The 23185-nt window shown below is 38.4% G+C and overlaps 2 protein-coding genes across 4 annotated transcripts; one reads left to right on the top strand and one right to left on the bottom strand.

The window, feature by feature from the left end:
- The first annotated feature begins 1 nt into the window (after position 1).
- Positions 2–6863, top strand: psmg2 (proteasome (prosome, macropain) assembly chaperone 2). The gene is made up of 7 exons (XM_067612777.1): positions 2–217; positions 1611–1782; positions 2233–2291; positions 2824–2942; positions 3046–3225; positions 4441–4561; positions 4702–6863. Exons 1-7 carry the CDS (start codon positions 161–163, stop codon positions 4780–4782), a joined length of 789 nt encoding a protein of 262 aa, XP_067468878.1. The 5' UTR covers positions 2–160; the 3' UTR covers positions 4783–6863.
- On the bottom strand, positions 6805–19521 carry ptpn2b (protein tyrosine phosphatase non-receptor type 2b). Of its 3 annotated transcripts, none has more exons than XR_010931683.1 (11): positions 19284–19521; positions 18496–18586; positions 18283–18383; positions 15987–16085; positions 13918–14055; positions 13022–13231; positions 12239–12400; positions 10710–10918; positions 10071–10166; positions 9330–9494; positions 6805–7676 (listed from the first exon to the last, which is right to left on the bottom strand). XR_010931683.1 is itself a non-coding variant. In XM_067612776.1 (10 exons), exons 1-10 carry the CDS (start codon positions 19368–19370, stop codon positions 7655–7657), a joined length of 1215 nt encoding a protein of 404 aa, XP_067468877.1. In that variant the 5' UTR covers positions 19371–19520; the 3' UTR covers positions 6805–7654. The 3 variants fall into 3 exon arrangements, 1 of the variants encoding a protein (XP_067468877.1); XR_010931682.1 differs by having other exon boundaries at positions 9340–9494; XM_067612776.1 differs by lacking the exon at positions 9330–9494 and having other exon boundaries at positions 19284–19520.
- Positions 19522–23185: the final 3664 nt, after the last annotated feature.

Here is a 23185-nt window from a genome sequence, read left to right as displayed (position 1 = left end):
TCATCGACAAGCGACGTGTAGTTTCAGGTCCACAACATCCACCGGCATGAAAATAGAAGTGAAAGCATCCGGAAGAATATAACTTTAGTCCTTATAATAGTATTTAAATATCTTATTCAGCAGCTTTTTGGCTCCGTGTGTCTACAAACCAAACAGAAACATGTTTATTTCTTCACAAAACTCACCGCCCTGCTTCAAAGGTTTCACCCTCGTCATGGTGAGTTTGGTGTTCAGGCGAAAAACTTCACTGCAACAGTTAGTCTAACTCATGTCATGACTGGCTGTATTATTATATTATATATATTTATTATTATGTCTATGTCTATATATTCTTCTTAACACATCCATGGCTCATATAGACTGCTAACATGCTAACAGCTAAATGCTAATTTACAGTAAAAATAAAACTCAGGATAATGATGCTCTGTTGTGTCCTCTGTCATACTGGAGAACTGGTTTCTTCTGACTTTTTAATACTGACCAGGTAGGACCACAGCAAATAGGCAGACATAGCAATAAGACTGAAAACCACTTTACCATTTTGTAATAGTAATAATATTATAACCTTTATTTACAGAACTTTTCAAAAGCAAGTTAACAGACATAAAACAGAAAACGCACACTGCAATTACAAATTAGAATAAGTTCAGTGCAATCAAGAAATAGAAAGACATTAATAAAAAATCTTAAGAATGAATAAATTATGTCACTGTACCATGTTCAGAGGTCAGTAAGAAAACAATGCTTCAGTATAAATTAATAAAACTTGGATTATTTTCTGTGATGTCCTCTTTCATATTACAGTACTGGTTTCTTGAGACTTTTTAATACTGAGCAGGTAAGACCACAGCAAATAGGCAGAAACCAGGATCAGCATTGTAAAAAAAAAACTGCACCAAGACTATGTTGTAGGAAGAAGCTGAATGATACAGATCTTTTTAACATATGGTATGGATTAGGCCTGCAACTAACAGTTATTTTTTATTATCAATCCATCTGTCGATTATTTTCTCAAGTAATGGATTCGTTTTTTGTTTGGTCCATGAAATATCAGAAAATGGTGAAAAATGTTGAGTTTCCCCAAAGTCAAAGATGTCTCGTTCTGTCCATAACCAAAAGATATTCAGTTTACTGTCAGAGAGAACTAAAGAAACCAGAAAATATTCACATTTTGGCAGCTGGAATCAGAGAATTTGGACTTTTTTTCTTAAAAATTGACTCCAAATGATTAATCAAATATCAAAATAGTTGGTGATTAATAGTTGACAAGTAACTGATTAATAGTTGCAGCCCTTGTATGGCTCTTTATTTTGGTCCCTGGTCGTTGAAGGTGGGTATCACTGTCTCATGAGACATCTTTTATAACTTGTTAATAACTTCCAGAAGTTGTCTGATGCTTCTAAACCATTATTCCAGTCTTTAAGGAGAGCCCGTATATACCAATGAGTTTGAGTTTTTAGTCTGAACTATCTGTTCAGAGGAGCCAGTGCCCTTTATGACATGCCCAGAGACAAACCACTATTTGTACGCTTCAATAGTTCTACCTTATCATCAACCACCTTCAAGATTCCCTCCACATTCATACTCTCTTTTGTTTATTCTACCTCCAGCCAGCTGTGGCTGTCGGCAACGTGGGCCAGCTGGCGGTGGACCTCATCGTGTCCACTCTCAACATGAGCAGGGTGGGCTACATGCACACAGACTGTCTCATCCCCATGGCCGGGAACAACCCGTACCCCACCTGCAAAGAAGACGCTGAGGAGCTGCACACCGCTGCAGAAGGTACGGCCTAAACACTGCTGAAGTGGCTCCAACTGTGTCCGTTATTAAACCAGCACTAAGGGCCTGTTTGAAGAAAAACATCTCTTTATTTTTACCTTGAGAGTATGGTTCGCTAACCTGCATATGTAGCATAAAAGCACTGATCTATACTGACAGTTGGAGTTAAATTTGCTGCTTCCTGTCAGTTGCTTTGAATTAAGCTGTCTTGTTGTGTTCTCCAGCTGTGAGTCTATATTTCATCCAAGTCAGTTGTTGTAAATTACTAAAAAGAAGAATGAACAGTGTTACTTTTTTTCTTCATCCTCACTGGCTGTTAGCACACTTTAACTGATTTGTGGTTTTTGTCATCACCAGTTTAACCTGTAGAATCTGTGAACTGGGCAAAAAAATCCTACGAATTCCCAAAAATTGATCTGTCAAATAACAGCTAAAATCTTTTTTCATTAACAGTTTACACAGCAGCAGAGCTGAAGCTGGCGGTTCTTCAGATCAGGGCGCCAATCGTTCAGGTAAAGCCACAGTCTGTTGTATCATCGTGAGTTGACTTGTGTGTGTGTTTGTGTGTGTGTGTGTGTGTGTTTCGCCATGGCAACAGTGTAAACTAAACAGTCTGAAATGAATATGAATGTGAAAAAACTTTGTTTTGATGCTCTGATTGTGTTACTAAGTTCATGAGGTGAATTAAGGCTTCTTGTTGGTAATTCAGATAAAATCACTGTATATTTTACACTTTTATATTTTAATAACTATTTTTGTAACTGTCAATCTTTTAAGTTCTTATAAAAGGAGTTTCCATTATAGAGAGGGATACACACACTGCATAACTAAAAATACACCTTTGCTTATTCTGTTAACTAACCATCCAAATAGATATTTTCAGTGCCAAACTTGCCGTTACATTTACATGATCTAGTTTTGAGCAAGAATGTCTGTAATGTTTTGAGAGAGCATGTTTTCTTCAAAGATGTTTTGTGTTTGCTTCTAACTGAAATGGGAGCTGCGTTCATTTATTTATTGCTCTAACATCTGTTTTAATTGCAGACAAAATCCAAAAAGTTTCGTCAACTGATTGTGTCTTGGATCAAAGCCAGCGGGTTCTCCAGGACCGTAGTTCTGTCCAGCAGTCACGCCTACCAGAGGGATGACCAGCAGCTGCAGGGGTATGTCACAATGTACAGTAGAGCGCTTCATTAACAGTGCATCTCTCTACCTCTGCTGTTTACAAGTCAACTCTGTGTGTGTGTGTGTGTGTGTGTGTGATAGCACCCCTTTGAGGTACCTGGTAACACCGGCTCTGCAGAAGGTGAGCGAAGACGCACTGAAGGAGCTGAGCTGGAGGGAGATGGAGCGAGTGTCGGCCTTCCCGGGACTAACAGACAGCAACACAGAGCCCCGACTCTACATCCCCGGAGGAGGCATCACCAAAGGACTCTACACAGACAGGTACAGAGAACGAGCAGCGTGACACTTCATGGAAACCTAAATTCATCGCTGGACTCAAAGAAAGTGTCGATTTCATTTTTGAAGGTTAAAAAGTGAAGATGTTTCTGATAAACCGAAGATAAAGAACTTGAAAATAGATTTCTGAATGCATGTGGTTCCTGCAACATGAGTCGCTGCACTGCATAATTAAAGGTATATTATGCAGGATTTGACAGTTGGCGTGCCCCATCCTCCCCAGCTGGACAAGTGAGTGAGAAAGAGAGAGAGAGCAGCACTGGTCGAGTGGGCTAGAGAGTTAGCGGCGCTGGCGAGAACAAAGCCATGAAACAGATAAATAAATATTTTCTGATTGTTTCACCGAGGTTATGTTCTAAAGCACAAATAAACACACCCACACCTCCACACAATCCTGCAGGAAGGAGCCAGACTGCTGGATTTGGTGTGGCCTCACTGCTCCGCGTGTGTGTAGCTCAGCCCCGCCGTCGGTCAAACAGACACACAGACCAGCTGCTCTTTATACATCTACGACACAGAGACAGAGACAGAGAGCAGAGTGGAGCAGGAATAGAGACAGCAATATAACCTGGTCCCTACGCTACGAGTCTAGACGACACACCCTGCGCGCTGTTATTGGCTGAGAGCTAAACACCCACTGCCCAAAATACAGGCAGAGGGCAGAGTCTCTGTAGATAAATACACCGCCACATACTTCTAATGGGTCATAAGTGATGATTGAGAGCAATTCCTTGTGTACGAGTCTTTTTAGGAGAATCCTGCTCAGGACCTTTAACCAATTACAGCAACAAATGACACATGTTGATCAGGTTATGCAGCTTTGTGAGATATTTCACATAATTAAAGCAGTAATTAGCAGCAGTAGTGCTGTGCATGTGTAGCAAGCAGCATGAGGACTAAGCTTACCTTTTCTCATGCAAAATCTTTATCTTGATTACAAAGATATTGGAGCCATCATTTAAAGAAAACATTTCCTTTTTTTTCAAACCCAAAATCTGATGTTTCTCAAGTATCACACTATTAGTTTTTACCTTAATGTCATGTTACACAGTATCGTAGACGTCTGTGACTAGATGTCTGCTTAAATGTAGCTTTAAAACTTTAAAACACTTCACTCATTACAGTGTTTAGTTTTAAGTCAGCACACTGAAACATAGCGGTAGTAAATGACTGACGACGTGTGCTGGTTGTTGTGTTTAGCTGTGCGGAGGACGTCCCGCTGGCTGTGCTGCTGATCTTCTGTTCAGAGGGCGACAACATCCCAGACGCCTTCACCCTCGTCAATCACCTCAACGACTGGCTCCACCTGCTGGACAATCCTGTAAGTGACAAACCCGAACAACCAGCTGTCCAATACTGCAGATGTAGGCTCATAACATCTCACTGTGAGAATTATTCTGTCTTAATTAACACAAAATAATAAATGTTTAATCATTGTTTTTGCTCAATTTTTCATTTCAGAGCCAAGAGCCCAACAAGTGGAAGATCCCAACTTCGTGGAGTCTTCTGTTTGGGAGCGGCATCCCTCCTGCCCTGTTCTGAAACACACATTTGTAGTTTTTGGCATTTTCAGTTTATAATGGGCTTGTGGGGGAATCCAGAAAAGTCAAAGCTCTGACAACACTTTATTTTACAAGTGCTTTAATTTTATACTAATTTCCTAGAAACTTTCTGAGTAATTTGCAGGTGTTTAACGGCTCATTATTAGGATGTTTAACAGAGAGGCTGGTGCAGTTTGGTACAACTCATAAGGAAAAAAGCATAAAGTTGGTTTAGTTGGTAAGTTTTCAGAGTCATCTTGTGTGTTCAACTACATATTAGCATATTAGGTTGTATAATGAACATGAGGACACCCTGAATATCACCAAATTTCAAAGACATTTTTTAAGAATTACCGGCTACTTTCAGGAAATTATTAAAAAAAAAAAACTAATATGCTAATATATCATTTGACATATGAAACTACACACTGAAAACTAAGTATTTTCTGTCCATTAAAGAATCATCAATAGTGTAATTTATTAAGACGTCTTATTGAGTGGGTACTTATCAACTAAACCAACACTTTTCTGTTTTTTCCTATAATTTATACCAAATAGCAACAGCCTCTGTAAAATGTCCTAAAAATTGACAATTAAAAACCTGTAAACGACTCAGATGGTGTCCAAATTTATTTAAAATTAAGGGACCTGTAAATTAAAGTGTTACAAAAGTTTCCTTTGACACATCTGCGTTGCTCCTACATAATTGTAATTGTTTCAGACCGTCAACTTCATGTTTGACTGACGTCACATCTTGTTAGTCAGAAGAATGAGTCTTTGTTTCGAAGCTCATAAGCCAAAAATAATGCAGTATGATTAGTTTAACTGACGCACTTACAAGTCTGGTCCTAGAACACGGTTGTAAACTGACCTCCAAAAGAATATTCTTTATTTTGAACCTTAAGTCTTACAAATATTGCGTCATTTACAGGAATTGACCCAAATGTGAACTTCTGGGATACTATTTCCTAGTATTACAACATTTGAATGTTGTTTTTTTTTTTTTTGTTTGTTTTTTTCCATTAAAAGATTGTTACAAGAAACTAGTGTGAATTTATCTAGAATGATAAAGGCTTTGATTGTGTTACGCCTGTGTCCGGATCCTGGCCTCCGCCTGCCTAACTGAAAGTGGTTGGCCAGGCGCCACGTTGTCTTCCTGGCAGTCCCGCCTCCGTAATTTGATTCCCTTTCTAAAACACACTACGACAAATACAAAGTGGTAACAACAAGGGTGCATTCAGATCCATAGTTTGACCTTGTTGAATTGTTTTGCCAAGTTTGTGGTTTTCCTCTCTGGCTGCATCACTGTTTCTAGGAGGTTTCTGTGCAGACTAGTTGTGGGAAAGGAATGTCCTGTCCTGCCAATTGTGGAAGAAAACTAAAAAGGAAACCAAAAAAGTTGGCTCTGAGAATGAGACATCCATCTTTTGAATAACATTGCTGGCCCTAAAAGTAAATATTAAGAGTAATGTATATACTGTTTTATTATTATCATAAATATTTCCTTAAGACAGTCAAGGGGGATTCAGAGAACATTTTCTCCCCTAAAAGCACCTTTAACGGAAGAGTTTTAAATTTCGTGAAATAATGCTTCGCTTGTTGGCTTTCTGGTGAAACGTGGGTGTAACAAAGGCTGCAGCCAGCAGCCAGTTGGCTTAGCACAAAGACTGGAAACAGGTGTAAATGACTCGCCTGGCTCTGTCTAAAGGTGACACGTTTTCACTCTCTATAAAAGAAAGTGAACCATATCTCCCAAAATGTCAAATTGTTGTTTTAAATTAGTGTTACATACTTTGTAATGAACCTCTAAGGTGCTGCTAATGTAACAATCAAGCCACAGATTTGTAGTGCAGTTACCAGAAAAAGGGCAAAGACATGTTGTTATGTAAACTAGATGATACCAGTTTTATTTATAGATTACACTCTAGGAGAAGAGGAACTTCATTTGAAAAGAGAACAAGTCATCAAATCAGCTTTTTTTTTTTACTGTATTCAAATCTGTAACATTTTCTCTCTTTCCTCATTGTCTGTTTTTACAAGCAAAAATATGTCTTTTTACACACTTTTTTTTTTTTTTTTTTTTTTAAAAAGAACACTATTTACATCATGGAAATATTACATGCCACTGTATTTCTCATGTGGGAGGGGGGCAGTGCTTTTCATTTAACCCCCCAAAAAACTGTGGAAAAACTTCAAGTAATCTCTTATAAAAAATAGAACATTTTTATTTTTCGCCTCTGAAAAAAGTTTTTCTAAAAATACACATATGAACAGCATTACAAATTGGCAATGCATAGCCACTATTTTCAGTCTTAATTTCATGAATGCAAAGAAGCATAATAGAATGACGAAGCTGCGAATAATATTAAATCAAAAAAACTGATTTTCTGACTCCAGAAAGCAGCGCAGGCGGTGGTTTGAGGTGTAGCCGGAGGGGGGAGATGGGGAGGGGAGAGGGGCGGGTGAAGCGCTGGTGTGTTTGTGTCTTCAAATGTGCTCTCTTCAAAGAATGTCGAAGTATCTGCTGTAAACAGTTTAGAAGAGGTTGACGAGAAATGAGGAGAGGGGTCTGCGGGTGGAGGACCAGGATGTGGGAGTGACGTGCCGCTAATGGGAGGAAGAAGAAGAAGAAGAAGAAGAAGAAGAAGAAGAAGGGTGTGCAGCGACCGGATAATGCTATTAAGCTGGAACCAAATATAAAAACGATGAAGAGAGGAGAGCTGGCTGTTGGCGGTTTTGGAGGTGGAGGTGAGGAAGAGTGGTTTGGAGTTGAGGAAGGAGGACACGGAGGTTGGGAGAGAGCTGGAGATCCCTGCCGATGTTGGCTTTTTGCTGCCAGAGCTGTAGTCACACGTGGCTGCAGGCGGAGGTGGTTAGCAGTCACTGGTTTTCGCCCTGTCACGAGACAAAAACAGTTGAAAGGGTTGAACTCAAAACTATTTTCTGTCAGATTTGTCAGTGAAGCTCAGAAAGTGATCGCAGGAAATTGTGCCAAAAAAAAACAAACAAATTCAAACATGTCTTCAGCCTAGCCGAGTTTACAGACTTAAACTTTCCTACAGAGAGAAAGTTCAATTCATAGCAAGAACTGTGGCACTTTATCAACATCAGATTGATTATTAATGCAGCGAAAGCAGCCATCATGTTTAATAAGCGACATGTCACACTGTCTTCAGATGTTCTTACTGCAGCTATAAATGTAAGATTGTCATGGAAGTTTCCGCTTTACAAGTTATGCAAATTCATTTCAACGCATCATTAGATGTGATGGTCTGTGAGCTCGTCTCCAGATGATGTAGACGGGTTTTGATGAGAGTAATAAAGCTGAAACGATTAGTGATTAATAGATTAGTGAATCAAAAAAAATTGGCTGGCAACATTTTTGATGATTAAATTATTGTTTAAGACAATTATCAAACAAAAATGCCAAACATTCCCTGCTTCTCAAATGTGAGGATTTGACAAGATGTTTGAAGATTTGTTACTTTGGGCTCTGGGAACTGCATTTTTCATAGTTTTCTGATGCATCGAAACAGTAACCGACATATCAATAATCAAAAATAATCACTAGTTTCAGCCCAACATAGGAGCGATAAATTTGCTGTTCTGCCGTGTTCAAAACCAGCCAGGAAAAGTTAATTAGCTACATAAATCTGCCACTCCTGGGTAGCTAATGCTGCCCAGCTGGTTGGCTTTACATGTAGAGTTTTTAATTGTGTTCATGCCAGTATAAATATAATATAAAACTTGTAGAAATACATTAAATTTTACAGGTGGAATATATAACGGCTATTGCAGAAGACGACAAAAAGTTAGTTTGTTCAGAGTCCTCTGATCAGTTTAATCAACGAATGTCCTCCAAGAACTGACCCCTAAATATGGAAATAAAAGGCTCACTGTCCGATTTCTCACATCCAGAAGTTTTTATGCCCTTTCAAACTTGCCAAAATAACAACTAACGCAGTTTAAAACCCACAGACCGATTAATGCTAAGAAACATAAATACTAGAAAAACAAAACTGAAAGTTAGGAGCTCCAGCAAAAACATAGAATCATGCAACAAACCTTAATGAGGACCAAAAGCCTCAGCCAAGACAAGAATTTACTTTATGTTAATCCTTTGTTCATTTTGGATGTTTCTGTATTCTCTGTCCTCAGCTAACTTAGTTGCAAAAACAAAACAGCAGCACTCTGATGCGCATAGCAGTGAAGTGCAGTCACGCGCTGACATTTGATACAGATAGAACAGATAAAAAGATGCAGCTGAATTTAAATCCACGATGCACTGTTTTAAATTAGCACCTTGCATTATTCCAGCTCCTCCTGAGGTGTCAGAGCTTCAACGATTAACCACAAACACACACACACACACACACACATACACACAAACACATCATGCTAGAGTGCAGCCAATATGAACGACTCCAAACCACAGCCAAGCAACTCACAAAGAGAAGAACAAAACCCCAACAGAAACAAAAACACAGCACGCACACACACTAACACACACACACTAACACACACACACACACACACACACACACACACCTCCACGTACGAGAGTGGGAGTTCTTTTTAAAAGCTGCGGGTAAACTTCCTCCTCTATAAATGTGCTCTTCATGGTTGTTGTTTCTGTCACAGAGGGGGGGTAAAGATACACTGCCCCCCGCTGGACAGGCCAGCTCTTGTCATGTGCAGCAAATGCAGCCCAAACTGTCCGAGAAGAACCACAACAGCAGATTAAGACCTGGTCAGGCTGACTGGAACAACACTGACATGTCACACATACACACCAGACGAAGGCTTCTCAGAAATGACTTAGTGAGGTGTTTTTTTTTTTTTTTTCCTTTTGAAGGTGCACACTCATCAGAAATAAGTGCTTCATCAGGTCTGTCTCGCCTTTATGAGAACATGAAGTAGATGTCAGCTAGTTAAACTGAGAGAGACAAGAGACAGACCGGAAAAATGTTTAAAAAAGAGAAGAGAATATGAAGTGTCAGTGCTGTGCTGATGTTAACTAATCTTATTAGGAGATTGAGTCACGCCTGCCTGGATTCTCTCTGTGGGGTTTTAAAGAAATGGAGCTTAAAAAATGACTCATCATTAAGTTGTCTTTCCTTGACATCACTTCAACATCAAAGAAGTCATTGCATTTCTGTCTAAAAAGGAGACTAATGTAATTTACAGTGAATACAAAAGATAAAACATCCTGGAAAGTAACTATCACTTGATGGGGTTTGTGTGTGTGCAAAATAAAGAGTTGGTTTCAGCTGAAAAACATGAAATCACCTTTTTCTCTTCTTCTCTGAGTCATTTGTCCTGGGCTTGCTTTGGGGTGTCTTGGGTGTTCCTGATTTGGAGATACTGTCTTCTCTGCGTCGCTTGCTGTGTAAAAAAAACAAAACAAAAAACGAAGAAAATGGATTTTAAATAGTGAGATTATTATGCGTTTTCAATGGAGCGGTCTAAGATTTTAATTAAGGAAATGAATTGTAATGTTTTATGTGAATGATGTCACGAGTCGGCCCCGACACAACCCTTCCCACGTTGGAAATTTTGGACTAAGTGAGACCAAAAGATGAAAAGTCCACTTTTAAATTATATCTTAATCTTCTCTGTAAATGTTATCTACCTACATGTTGGTCTAAATGTTTTTGCTCTACATTTCGAGTTTTTTACCTAAAAAATGCCAAATTCCAACATATTTAGAGTAAAAAGGTATCATTCATTAAAAATCCAAAATGTGTAACATGTGTGGATCATAAACTTCTTTTAGTGTCATGTGATCTTCCAAATTCTATGATATTGATAGTTCCTTTGAGGCCGTAATCAGCCAATCATCAATAACCTACTAAAAAAAAACCTATAAGCCCATAATGATCGATGGCCAATAATTGGTGCATTTTATTAGCAGCTCCGTGTACTGACTGTGCCGTGCTGCCGTCCAGCTCCTGTTCCTTGCAGGGGGACTGTGCGGGTATTTTTCCGTCCTGCCTGTAGTCTCCTCCCTCATCTGGCTGTCCTCCTCGCTGGCTGCCGTTGTATCGCTCTGTCGGACACCTGGCCTGAGGCTGAGTTGAGGGTGGAGAGTCAGTTGCCGGCTCCTGGTCTTCTCTGGACAACTCCCGCCACTGATTCTATACGGAGAGAAGGAACCAGGAGGAGAGAGTTCATATTTATACTGATGCAATAAATAAAAAACAGACACATCTGAAAGAGATTCATTAAGAAATTTGGTGGCAAAACAAAGCCCATATTTGGTCAGTTTATTTGCAAAATTACATGGAATTATAATCTTGTGTGAGATAAGAAAAAATGTGGCTACCAACGAGGAATTTAAGCCTAATCATGTAGCAAGATCACTGTTTCCACCCTACTACAAAAAAAACAAATCAACACAGTGGTTTGATGCACACAAACCACTGCAAACCAAGAAAAAGGCCCCAAAGTAAGAGAGTGACAGAGAGAAAGTGAATAAGTGTGGACGTGGTTTGACCTGGATGTGTTGAAAGATGAGGATCTCTCAAAAGATACGAAGAAAAAACGATTACAATTTATGCAGCCGAGTGAGCGCACCTGGAGTGACGTCAGTTTGAAAGTAGAGTTGAAAGCACTATGAATGCTTTCCAGGAAAAGATTGTCTGAAAATATGCATAGTTATCCCCACATTTAAATGATTATCACATCTCCCGGACTGGCTTTTCGCTCCACCTCAGAATGTTGTTGATAAAAGCTATAAAACACTTGTGTTTTGAAACGGTCTGTCATCTGGCCCTAAGCTTTCACAGCGGGCCCAAAAAAATGATCATGAGGCTTCAAAGGAACATTTAATCCTAACATTCATCTATTCAAATAAAACAATGAACATCTTTTTGGACTCGAGGCTTCAGGGCGATGTTTGGTTCTTTGCCTATGAAGAGTTGGGAGTCCATCAACTCTCTGCTTGGATAGATAGATTCTTTATTGTTATTGTATTAATACACAACGAAATACAGTTTGACAGCAATCTTCAGTATAGAAGCTTGGATAAAACCAAGAATAAAAGAAAGTAGTTAAATATGATCAAGTATTATACAAAAAAAATATATACATAGCAATATAATAAATATCTTACAGCAACTGTAGGAGAAATATTGCCCTTGTGGTAGTGGTGGGAGCAGTGGTATTACATAGTATTATACAAAATATATACATAGCAATATAAAAAAATCTTAGTGCAATTGTAGGAGAAATATTGCACAATTCTTACATGATAAATGATACGTGAACTGAAATCCACTGGAAAAAAACCCACCATTTATCAATTTATTGAGTCTTTTTCTTAAGAAAGAACCCCCACTGGAAAAATGAGACTAAATGGAAAGGAAAATGTATTTGTGATGTACGTCAATAAGAGAGCGAGAAGGTGTCAGACTGAGTGATAGAGCTGGTTGTGGTGTTTTGTTGTGCAGCTATACCTGTACAGACGAGTCTCCCATGATGTACTTGGCTCCTTCAAGGACAGACATATAGGAGAAACGCAGCTGGTCAGGGGTCTGGATCAGGCCCATGCGGTACTTCCTCATGTCCAAAAGAATGTTTTTGATGTCCACTGATGAGGGGTCTTTCCTCTTGTCCATCTGGACAGGATAGCAGAACAGTTTGACTCAGCTTGGATGATCTCATGTTTCTCATGAACTCGTTCTTTCGGCATCAGGCCAATAATTTCTGTTGTGTTTGTGTTTTGAAGGAAAATTTAAGTCTGACACATTCTTATGCATTGTCGGAGCGGTGATGGTGAGTACAATTCAGTAACTGAGGGAGTGTTTTTTTTTAGCTTATCTACCATACATTTCCCAGAATGACTTTGGTCAACTGTGCTTTTTCTCTCTTCTGTGCTGCACGTAGACATGACGAGACAAGATAAATTGCTTCTAAAAATCTAATAATCTTCCTCTTTCGTCAAAACAGGAACAAAAAAAAAAAAAAAAAAAAAAAATCACTTGCATCTCTAAAACTGATGTGTTAACCCACATGTTAATATGTGGTTTTTCAGATCAAACGGTTAACCATATCCGTTAATATCGTTTTTCATCATTTGTACTTATCGCTTGTCCTGATAAAACATTTCATCATCATTTCTCTTTCTTAGATAGATATTTCGAGCATTTACTGTAAATGTTCTGCATTTTTTTGGGGGGTCATACAAACTGTGTTTTTTGTCTACAAAACATAGAAACAAAGGGAAAGTCAGAGCTTACCAGGACCAGACATGTGTCCACTAACGAAAACGTCCCTGAGCGTCCGATCCCAGCACTGCAGTGCACCACAGCCGGCCCGTGATCCGCGCCCAACGCACCCGACTCCCGCACCTTGAAGAGGAAGTTTAGGAAGGACGCCGGGGATTCTGGGACGCCGAAATCAGGCCACGTGGTGTAATGAAAGTGGTAGAGCTCTCTCTTCTCCCCAGTCTAGGAAAGGAGGAAAACAATGAGGCCTCATTAGCAGGTACAGAACCTATTCTATTTATTTCCAGTGAGCCTCTGAATGCTGATGTTTATCAGCTGCGGCTAGGGTCACTTGAGGTTATTTCTTTGGTGTTTGAAAGCTGAAATAAGCAAACATTTCCAAAGCTTCAATACCTGCAGAAAATCAGATTCTGCAAACACATAGAAGCGGCAAATTTGAGTATGCGTATACTTGTTTTTCAAGTTTGTTCTTGTTGTGATAACTCTTTCAACTCTTTTCAACTAATAAATAAATCTGTGTTTGCTGAATATTAAAAATGATGGATTAGAGGTAGATAAGGGTGAAAATCTCAATGCAAAACTGCAATTTGCAGCTCAAACATGGTCGTTTAAACATTTGTTTTTTATTTTAATTACTTCAACTGCTCATAATCTGCATCTCATTTGCATTTTCTCTCCACCTACACCCTAGAAAATCTTTGAAAGCGTGGGAAGATGAAACTCAAAAACGGTCTAATCTGTCTTGCTTCTTACAACAAGACGATATTATCAGATGAATGTCTGTAGAAACAGCAAATAGCAAACTTTAGTTATGAACAAAGACAACACACCCGTGATGTGTTTTGAACCATTTCAGTTGTCACCTTTTACAGGGAATTCCCCTGATATCAAATAATACTCTGGCCTACGTTAATATTCTGCATCTCCAACACTCTGGTGGTGTAGTAGGATTTGGTGTCTTCTGACAACAGCGTGACCACAAAACGCGTGTCTCTGAAGGCCATCTCTCGCTCCTCAGCCGTGGGCCAGTACTGGGCACACTTTTCCTGTCACAAAAAGAAGAAGAAGAAGAAGAAAACGTGGTGAGAGATACCGAAGGGATTAAACATCTGACAAAAGAAAAACGGGCCAGATGAAAAGCAGATGCTAGCTGAGAGGTTAGCCTTGAGGTGCAGCAGCTGACGATTAACAGGAGGACAGTTTGAAAGGGAGGCTGCATGAGAAAATACAAAGAGCTGAGGACAAAGGTGCCCTAAAAGTTCATTTTTTCATCTTCATGTCCCTTCTTGCACACATTCCCCTGAACACACTCACACATACATGACACACTTACATACTTTCATACTTTCAGCTCAGAAACATACACAAATACAATATGTCAACATATTTAACAAATCCAACTCACAACCTGTTTCATTTTGTTGTTTGTACATTTTATTGCACCTATGTCCAACTAATTTATTTCACCTTTTTATGTTGAAAAAAGTGCCCACAAATTCGAATGATGGTTAAAACTAGTATTAATTATGATTTTGTGCATGTATTTTGTTTTTCTCACGTGTTATTTTTTCGTATTTTCAGACGGCAATCCTAACAGCACACTGTGATTTAAGAGCAAACGATTAGTTGATTAATCATTTAGTCGATCAAGAGCAACTGCAACGATTTTGATAATCGTTTGAGTCTTTCTTTTAAAGCAAAAAATTTGCTGTTTTCAACTTCTAAAATGTGAGGATTTAATGCTTTTTTTAATCATACATGATATTAAACTGAACATCTTTGAGTTTTGGACTGCTGGTCGGATAAAACAAGACATTTGAAGGCGTCACCTTTGACTCTGGGAAATTGTTCTTTTTCATTATTTTCTGACTTTTTATGAACGATTAATCGAGGAAATTATTGGCAGATTAATTGATAAATAGAGTGATTGTTAGTTGCAGCCCTAAACTGCACCACTATGTTACATATCCATAAAGTCTATAGAAATGAACATAAAACAAAATATAATATATAAAATAACATAAAAATAATATAAAATATATATTGTAAAATAACAGGATCTTAAATATGCACAGCCGTTCTTAAAATGCTATTTTGTTATTTGATATTCTAGTAGTGGGAAAAAATCTACCTCAGACAGAGTTGAGATGAGAAGTTCAGCTCAATCCAAAAACAATTCCTGATTGAGTTCTGCGCCAAAGTATGAATAATTTTATCAAAAGTTTTAAGAGAAAAGCAAGTAATCTGTCTTTTTTGTGGTCAAATACTGTGACAAATATGTATTATAAATAGTATTTTAACAACTGATAATACTGTCATCATACAGTATTTTCTCAGTAAACAGACAATGACCAGGACTGTCGAGGATAAGTCCATTATGCAACCTTCTCACTGCAGGATTGGTGAGCTGGCCTAAATAAAAGATCCTTGTGAGGTTAATAATATCTGCAGACTAGATGCTCTTTAGCCTCTATTTCCAAGTAAACAGTCAGTGAGTGAATCTCATGACCCAGCAAGATCCAATCCAGCTGCTTTACCGAGAAAGAGGGAGATCACAGCTGCTCTGCGTGAGAGAGAGCATTAGTGTGTGCGTGCATGCGTGTGTGTGTGTGTGTGTAGGGTTCATCAGCACATCAAAGGATCACGGGAGTCGTAGGAATTGAAAGGTTGGGCAGCATCCTGGATCCTGACATAAATCTGTGAACATGCTGTCAAAACACTGAATTCCAGTTATCCTGCTGACTGGAAATCAGACCATTTAAACTAAATTGAAGATGAATTGCAAAAGTTATTTCACGCTGTCAGCAGGCTGCAGAATATGACAACGTGTGTGCGTGTTACTGAGGATAAAGTGGTGTCTATGACTAGTCCTTCTGTGGTCAATTCAGTATTTCTACAGACAGTGTGTAGGTGGGTGCGCACCATACAGATGTCAAACCAGACAATATGATATATTTGTTCAGTGTATGCTGCTTACCGAGCCTTTCTCTATGACCCTGTTGAGCATGATGACTGCTTTGGTCTTCTGCTCCCAGATCATGAGCCAAAAGTGGCCACAGGTGTTCCTGAGGGGACCCTGCGGGCAACAAACACACTTTCATCACTTACACGTCTGGACCGAATCATTCCAGTGGGACAGTGGGAAGTCATTTACAATGGAAATGTGTGTCTCTGGCATGAACAGTAATATTGTAACGACTGAATACATTAGTTGAGCAACAGGCCGAGTTTTGTCTTCATCAACGTGATAACTAAGCAGCATAGATTTACAGAATGATAACCAGAGTTTAGTTAAAGGTCAAGACTGCTAAAGGTTATGATGTGGTTGAGTCGAGAACACAGCACACTCTAAGGTGCACCATCTGTAAATGTCAAATGTCTCTCAAACAATAGAAGATTGTTAATGTAAACAAATCAAGATAATGATTTAAGGACCCACACAACTCATCGCACCTTGAATTATCGGCGAAAGTGGGTTCCTTCTTTCAATTTTCATTGTGAGTGAGTCATTTCAAGCTGTCTGGTCTGTGTTTTGGTTTCATTTTAATACCTAAGACAACCACAGAAGAGTGGTACAACTCTGCTTTGCCTAATCTCAAACTGACAAAAGCACACAAACAACAATTCAGTGCTGAGCATCCAACATACATCCAAGTATCTCACAAAAAAGTTGACATTTATTCATAAATTGCTGAGGCAGTGTTCCATTAAAGATAAGCATTATCATATGGTAAACTACAATCTGTTTCATCAGCCCTGTCTCAGTTTTCTGTGGTCAGAAAAAAAAAATCACATGAATAAATTGAGTGGTTATTTGTCCTTTGATTCTTAAACTGAAGCCACATATTCTCATGTCTTCAGGAAATTAATGTTGATGACCTTACAGATTACTTAATTAGTTCTTCCACTCATAAGCATTGATATGTAATTCATAGTAATAGTGTTTAAATCTGATACACAGTATCTGCCCTCGTAGTGTAATTACTAGAGGTTTTTAGTTGGAGAGTTGAAAAAAATTCCACACAGCAACACCAATGAAAACCAAAAACTTTGTCAAGACCAGAATTTCACAAATCCGATTATCTTCTAGCTGCGTTTAAGAAAAATGAGAAAACATCTGGTGTCTCTCTCTTTTCTCTGTTTATGTAATTACACAGAAGTCACTAATGGTGTTATGTCTAAAGTCTTTAGAAAAGACTGAAAAATGCAAAAATTATACAAACCTCAGTGACTGAGTTAAACAAGGAAATGTTTTCATTCTACTGCCAATGTAACTGGTGCCTTTTGATTTTCAGATAGCTGTTATCTTTAAAATACAGGTGGGTACCTGCGAAACATTCATGATCCCACAAGTCAAAGTCAAGATCAGCTTGTGACCTGAGTTCTCCTTTTAGTCATGAGGTAAACAGCTGAATAGAGAATGAAAGTATTCAACAAGGGTCCTCCTGAGACTGATTCTCCCCCTGAAGGGTTTTCTTTGCCATTAAAGGGTCAGTTTAAACTCATTCATATGAGCCGACTGGACTGTCTGTCATGTTATGTTGTTATGCATGTTGCTGTATACAAGCAACACTGTCTCTTGGCAGTGGTGTTGTGATGACCAAAGGCTGCTAGAATATTTTTATTTTCAGTTTCTATTTCATGTGTTAGTAAAAGCAAAAAAAACCCCGTGTGCATATTGATTGACGTACTAAAATGAATAAAGAAGAAAAAAGCTTAGGTAAAAAATACTGTTTAAATTATTCAAAATGTTTAGAAATACAGACAATCCAACAATCATTAGATTGTTTTCTGTGATAATCTGGATAAGGTTTTACTGGTTTTGTTTCAATATTGTAAATATTTAAATACTTCAATGTCTTAGTCACCAGCCCTACTTTTCCTTGTAGCTACTTTATATGGGCACATAAGCAACTGTACACATTTCTCTCTCAATAGCCTGTACAGCCCTACAGTTAACAGAAGACATGATGCAGAGATCTAAATCATGATTTGTTAAATGGTTTATCTAAACCCTACTAACGCTCTCTTTTTACCATCGCTCCCAGTTAATCAACATAAACACACATAATTTAATATCAAGTTTGGAAAACAAAACTAGCCTGCTGGGTAAATTTGCTTTCATAGCTGGCACACTAACTTGCTTCTCTGGCACATGGGTCTGTCAACCACCAGTTTCCTTAAACCAGTGGTTAAGTCTTTTCCGGCTACGAAACAGACCTGTTTGCATGTATTCATGTATGTCTGGAGGATTGATAAAGCCTCGGACTTGCCTGAGTCAATATGTAACTTCTCTGGGCTTCCTCCATCACTACCAGACTTGCGTTGATGTAGTCATTTTCTGTGCTCTCCAGCTTCACCCGACTGTGATCGACTGCGGGGAATGTGGGAAACACAATTATTACAGGATCAGTAGCTAAGAAACACCAATTTATCCTACTTCTTAACAGTAACTTAGACTATTGCATACACAAATGTACACTTACATGGACTGACATCTCTGTATCTGTTGCGGTTGCGATTCTCTGGATATTTCGCCACTTTGTAGGAGCACTCGTGGGATTGATTCCTAATTTCCTGAAGACAACAGAAAGATTGTTTAGAAACAAGAAATCAAAAAAAGTATATCGCCACATTTTAAGTCAAACTGACATAGTAACAGATGATGGTATTTGTGCACTTGAAGGATAGGTTCACAATTTTTCCAAGTGTGTCTGAAAACAACAGTCAGGTGCCCATAATACCAAAAAAAGAAAAACCTATTTAAATGTTGGGTAACTAACTGAAAAGTGTGAACTTTTCCTTTAATATGAGCATTAATGAGCATCACGGGACAGCAAAGCAGGAAACCAGTCACATCCTACCTGAAATGTGTCTAATAATCACAGCGTACTTTACAGCCGTTTACTTTCAGGTTTATAACATTGAACAACTTTTTACATTAAGATTAGACTTGTAACGTTAGAGTGGATAAACTAAATAACTAAATAACACAACATGTACAACAGCAAATCAACCTTACGCAGCGGCACATTGGTCATATTTACATTTACGTTATGAGACAAAAGTGGCTCTGTGTTATTTTTTTGGACAAACGGGAACACTTTAAGGCGATTACAGACACATATCTAAAAGATAACAGCGATGAAAGACAAGCTTAATATCGGATACTTGATGAGCTAGCTGAAAAATGAGTTTACTAAATTAAATGCGCGCTTAAAAGTATTGACTATCATCTGTGTTAGCTACATGCTAACTATGCTAACAGACTTACTAGGTAGAGTTTTTGCCACCGGCCCTCTGAATCTATGTCTTCAAACTCCTGGTCCATGTTCACTGAGGCGACGCCAGTCTGGTACATCGAGGGTTAGTGTAATTAGCTGTCCGACTATCTACCTCATTACTTTATTCAGGCTAAGAGGAGCTTTTGATCAAAGAAGTGTTACTTCCCTGCGCCAGAGAGCTCTCGCTAGCTGTTTGTCCGTTATCTCTCTGGAGCAGTTGACATCTAAATAAGTGACATGTGCGCATGCGTCAACAGAGGCCCTCCAGTAGCTGTCAAAGCAAATGCAGCAAAGATTTTCATTAAATGATGAGATGTCGAACTACAGCACCCATTTTTAACTATATTAATGATATTAATTTAACTTTATACATTCGTAGTTACTCTTTCTTATAATAGACTTATATTTATATTCAAAGTAAGCTTTTTGTTTCCTTTTTTGTGTTTCTGTGCTGCAATATCTGCTTTTTTTATGTGCAATACCTCCTTCCAGATTCTGCTCCTATACTTCATTAGAAACTATGTAAATAAATTGTTGGAGTGCTGTCAATAATAATAAATAGTGTAATATTTCTCAGACCACTCTTTTTATTTTCTTTCTTTTGCCTTCTTTTGCACATAAGGAGGCTTGTTGATTTTGTCCCCCATCGCTCACATTGGAAGTGCATTATGAAGGGATCTTCTAATGGTCAGGATGAACAAGAGGAATGATTACAGCAAGAAAATTCAGTTTCAATGTTCATTTGGGCACCTGACTATTGTTTTAAGACAGACTTGAAAAACTGTGAAAACCATCCTTTAAGAGCTGAGACATGTGATGCTAATTGTGCCGGTCAAAGTGCACTTCAGTAATCTGATTCGAATGAGACTGAGTAGCGGTGAACAAAGAGGTCAAAAGCAGCATTTCTAATGTTACAAGGCTGCTGCACATTTCCACAGGTCTGCCTTAATGTCACAGCTGCCGGTTCAACCGACTTATCTATTACCTTTCTGCTATTTACTTCCCTTTTTGAGCCAGGTTACTAAGACACAGCTGAGAAAACGCTTCAGGAGGTTGTTTGCTTGGTTAAATGGTGGACAGGTTTGAACACGTCTGACACATAAAGACAGCTACAAGGATGCCCTCTAGACCGACAACCAGCATACAACAACCCTGTACGGACAATGATTGTTCAAACCCACTGGACATTTTTTTAGCAAATTATGGGTGGGTATTTTTACTTTTTACTAGAGCTGCAAGGAGCCTTCAGGCGAGCAATGTGAGACTAAGGGGAGAGAGCAATGTGTGTGTGTGTGTGTGTGTGCACATGTCTTAAGTTTTAGGGACAAAAATGTGTTCGCACACATTGTGTGCACAATGTGTTCAGTCACGTTATGGTGACTCATCTCCTGTCTGGAGATAAAAAACTGGTTTCCACAAGGTAAACCATTAAAATGTAGTGTTATTTGTTACAAAATATATTTAAGGTAAGCCTCTAGGGAATGAATGTAGCCAAAACAAGTGTCCTGTGTGTGTGTGTGTGTGTGTGTGTGTGTGTGTACGCATTTTTCTATCCTTATTGGGACCGTTTCTGGTATAAACATTGACCTTATTGGGACCAATAGTCCTCATGGGGACCAAAGCCCAGTTCTAATGCGGCAAAATGTCATTTCTGAGGTCCTGGTTTGGGTTTGGGTTAGGTTGTACAATGTACAATGGAGTCAATGCAAGGTCCTAACAAGGATAGCTGCACAAACTTGTATGTGTGTGTGTGTGTGCAACATAAATCATTAAATTTTAGGGTGAAGATTTAAGGCAAGGTTAGGGTTAATGAGGTTATGTTTAGGGTCCAAGGTTCAAGGTAACTTTTATTGTGTCTCATAGGAGGAAATTGTCCCGGATTCAGGGAATTGCTGCAACGTCAACATCAAACACAATGAAATCCCCTTAAATAAGAACACGAGCCTGAGATTAAAAAAGATAACCAAGCAAATTAGTACAAAACCATTCACCAGTCACGAAGGAAAACATCTCAAAGAATACACACCTTAGTAACTAAATTACAAGCAAACAGTGCTTGTTTATACTGAGGGAACCTAATTAGCACATACTAAGAGTTCAACACGTGAGTTATTTAAGTTTCCAGGAAGTTAATGTAAATCAATATTATGTACTCTGATGTGATGGAAACACAACTATGTGTGTGTGTGTCATAGGCTACTTTCAGGGACAAGTTTCAGATTAATGACCAGTCCAATTGGGGACAAAAGCTGCGTCCTCAATTGGCTCAAAAAGCTGATTTTCTGGGTCAGGTTAGGGTAAGTCTCCAGGAAATAAATGTAACTCTATGTAATGTCCCCAAAGATGACCTAGGTCAACAGGTGTGTGTGTGTGTGTCTGTGTTTTTGTTACCTCTTGGGGACCCTTTCCGGTATAAATACTGACCTTGTCGGCACCAGTGGTCCTCATGGGGACCAGAGCCTGGTTCACAATGATTGGAAGTCAATGCTATGTCCTAACAAGGATAGCTGCGCAAACCTGTGTGTGTGTGTGTGTGTGTGTGTGTGTGTGTGTGTGTGTGTGTGTGTGTGTGTGTGTGTCTTTCAGGGACAAGTTTCAGATTAAAAATAAATTATAAGTCTATGTAACAATAAATGTAACAATAAATGTATGTCTATGTAATGTCCCCAAAGGTGACCTAGGTCAACAGGTGTGTGTGTGTGTCTGTGTGTGTGTGTGTGTGTGTGTGTGTGTGTGTGTGTGTGTGTGTGTGTGTGTGTGTGTGTGTGCACTATTTTCCCTTCATGACCGTATAGAGGAACTACATCACTGTGGCCGCAGGGTGGCAGTATTTCAAAAACTTCTACATAAACATAAACAACAGATTGACAACGTGTCAATTGAGCAGCTGCATCAGAACAGGAAGTTCCTGTTGAGCGATTTGGCTCACAAATAAAAGCACAGAATTTGCTTTCAATAATAAATTTGGGGACACGAGAGAAAAATCACAATTTCTCCTGAAAAAAAATGATACAAGTAGTTTTATGTTATTTTTTGATTTTTGTTTTGTTAATATTTTGCAGTAAATTCTATAAACTCTCCACAGCAAAATAACCATGAAAATGTTTTAGTGTTGGTAGAATTGTCCAAAGTTGTTCGATGTTGATTTTTTTGTTTTCATTGTTTTGCTTAATATGTTATTTAAATGTGAAATAGTCAGCGGTTGCAGCTTCTCAGATGTGAGAATTTGAAGCTTTTCAGAGTCATGCATGATAGTAAACTGAATATCTTTGGATTTTGGACTGCTGATCTGACAAAACAAGACATTTGAAGGTGTTGCTTTGAGCTCTATTTTCTGATATTTTGAAGACAAAATGATTCATTGATTAATTGAGAAAATAATCAGCAGATTAATTGACTATGAAAATAATCTTTTACCTACAGCCCTGCTGCAAAACACAGTCTTAATTTCCAGTGGTGGAAAATGAGTAAATACTTAAGTGCTTTACCTAAGTACAATCCTGTGGTACTTGTACATTACTTTTCATTTTATACATTAAACTGTACTCCACTACACTTCTAATGGAAATATTGTAACTTTGTATTCCACTACATTTATTTTACAGTTATAGTTACTATTTAATTTTCCAATTATTTCAATTCAAAACATATGGCTTGCTTAATATTAAGGCTAGTTTTAATATTAAGCATTCATTGTCATTGATTAAACTACCCAATATAATGTAAAGAAGTTAAAATTAGCATCACCATTACCAGTTACAACATTAAATTTCTGCTTAATATAATACTATATTGCTATATTTGCTTCTGATGCATCAAGTACATTTTGTACAACACTTTTACTTGTAACTTGAGTATTTTTACAGTGTTATTACAACTTTTATGTAAGTGA

The sequence above is a fragment of the Thunnus thynnus genome, chromosome 15 (assembly GCF_963924715.1).
Source record: "Thunnus thynnus chromosome 15, fThuThy2.1, whole genome shotgun sequence".
NCBI classification, from domain to species: domain Eukaryota; kingdom Metazoa; phylum Chordata; class Actinopteri; order Scombriformes; family Scombridae; genus Thunnus; species Thunnus thynnus.
Note: the sequence above shows the minus strand (reverse complement) of the source record. Positions and strands in the feature narration are given on the sequence as shown.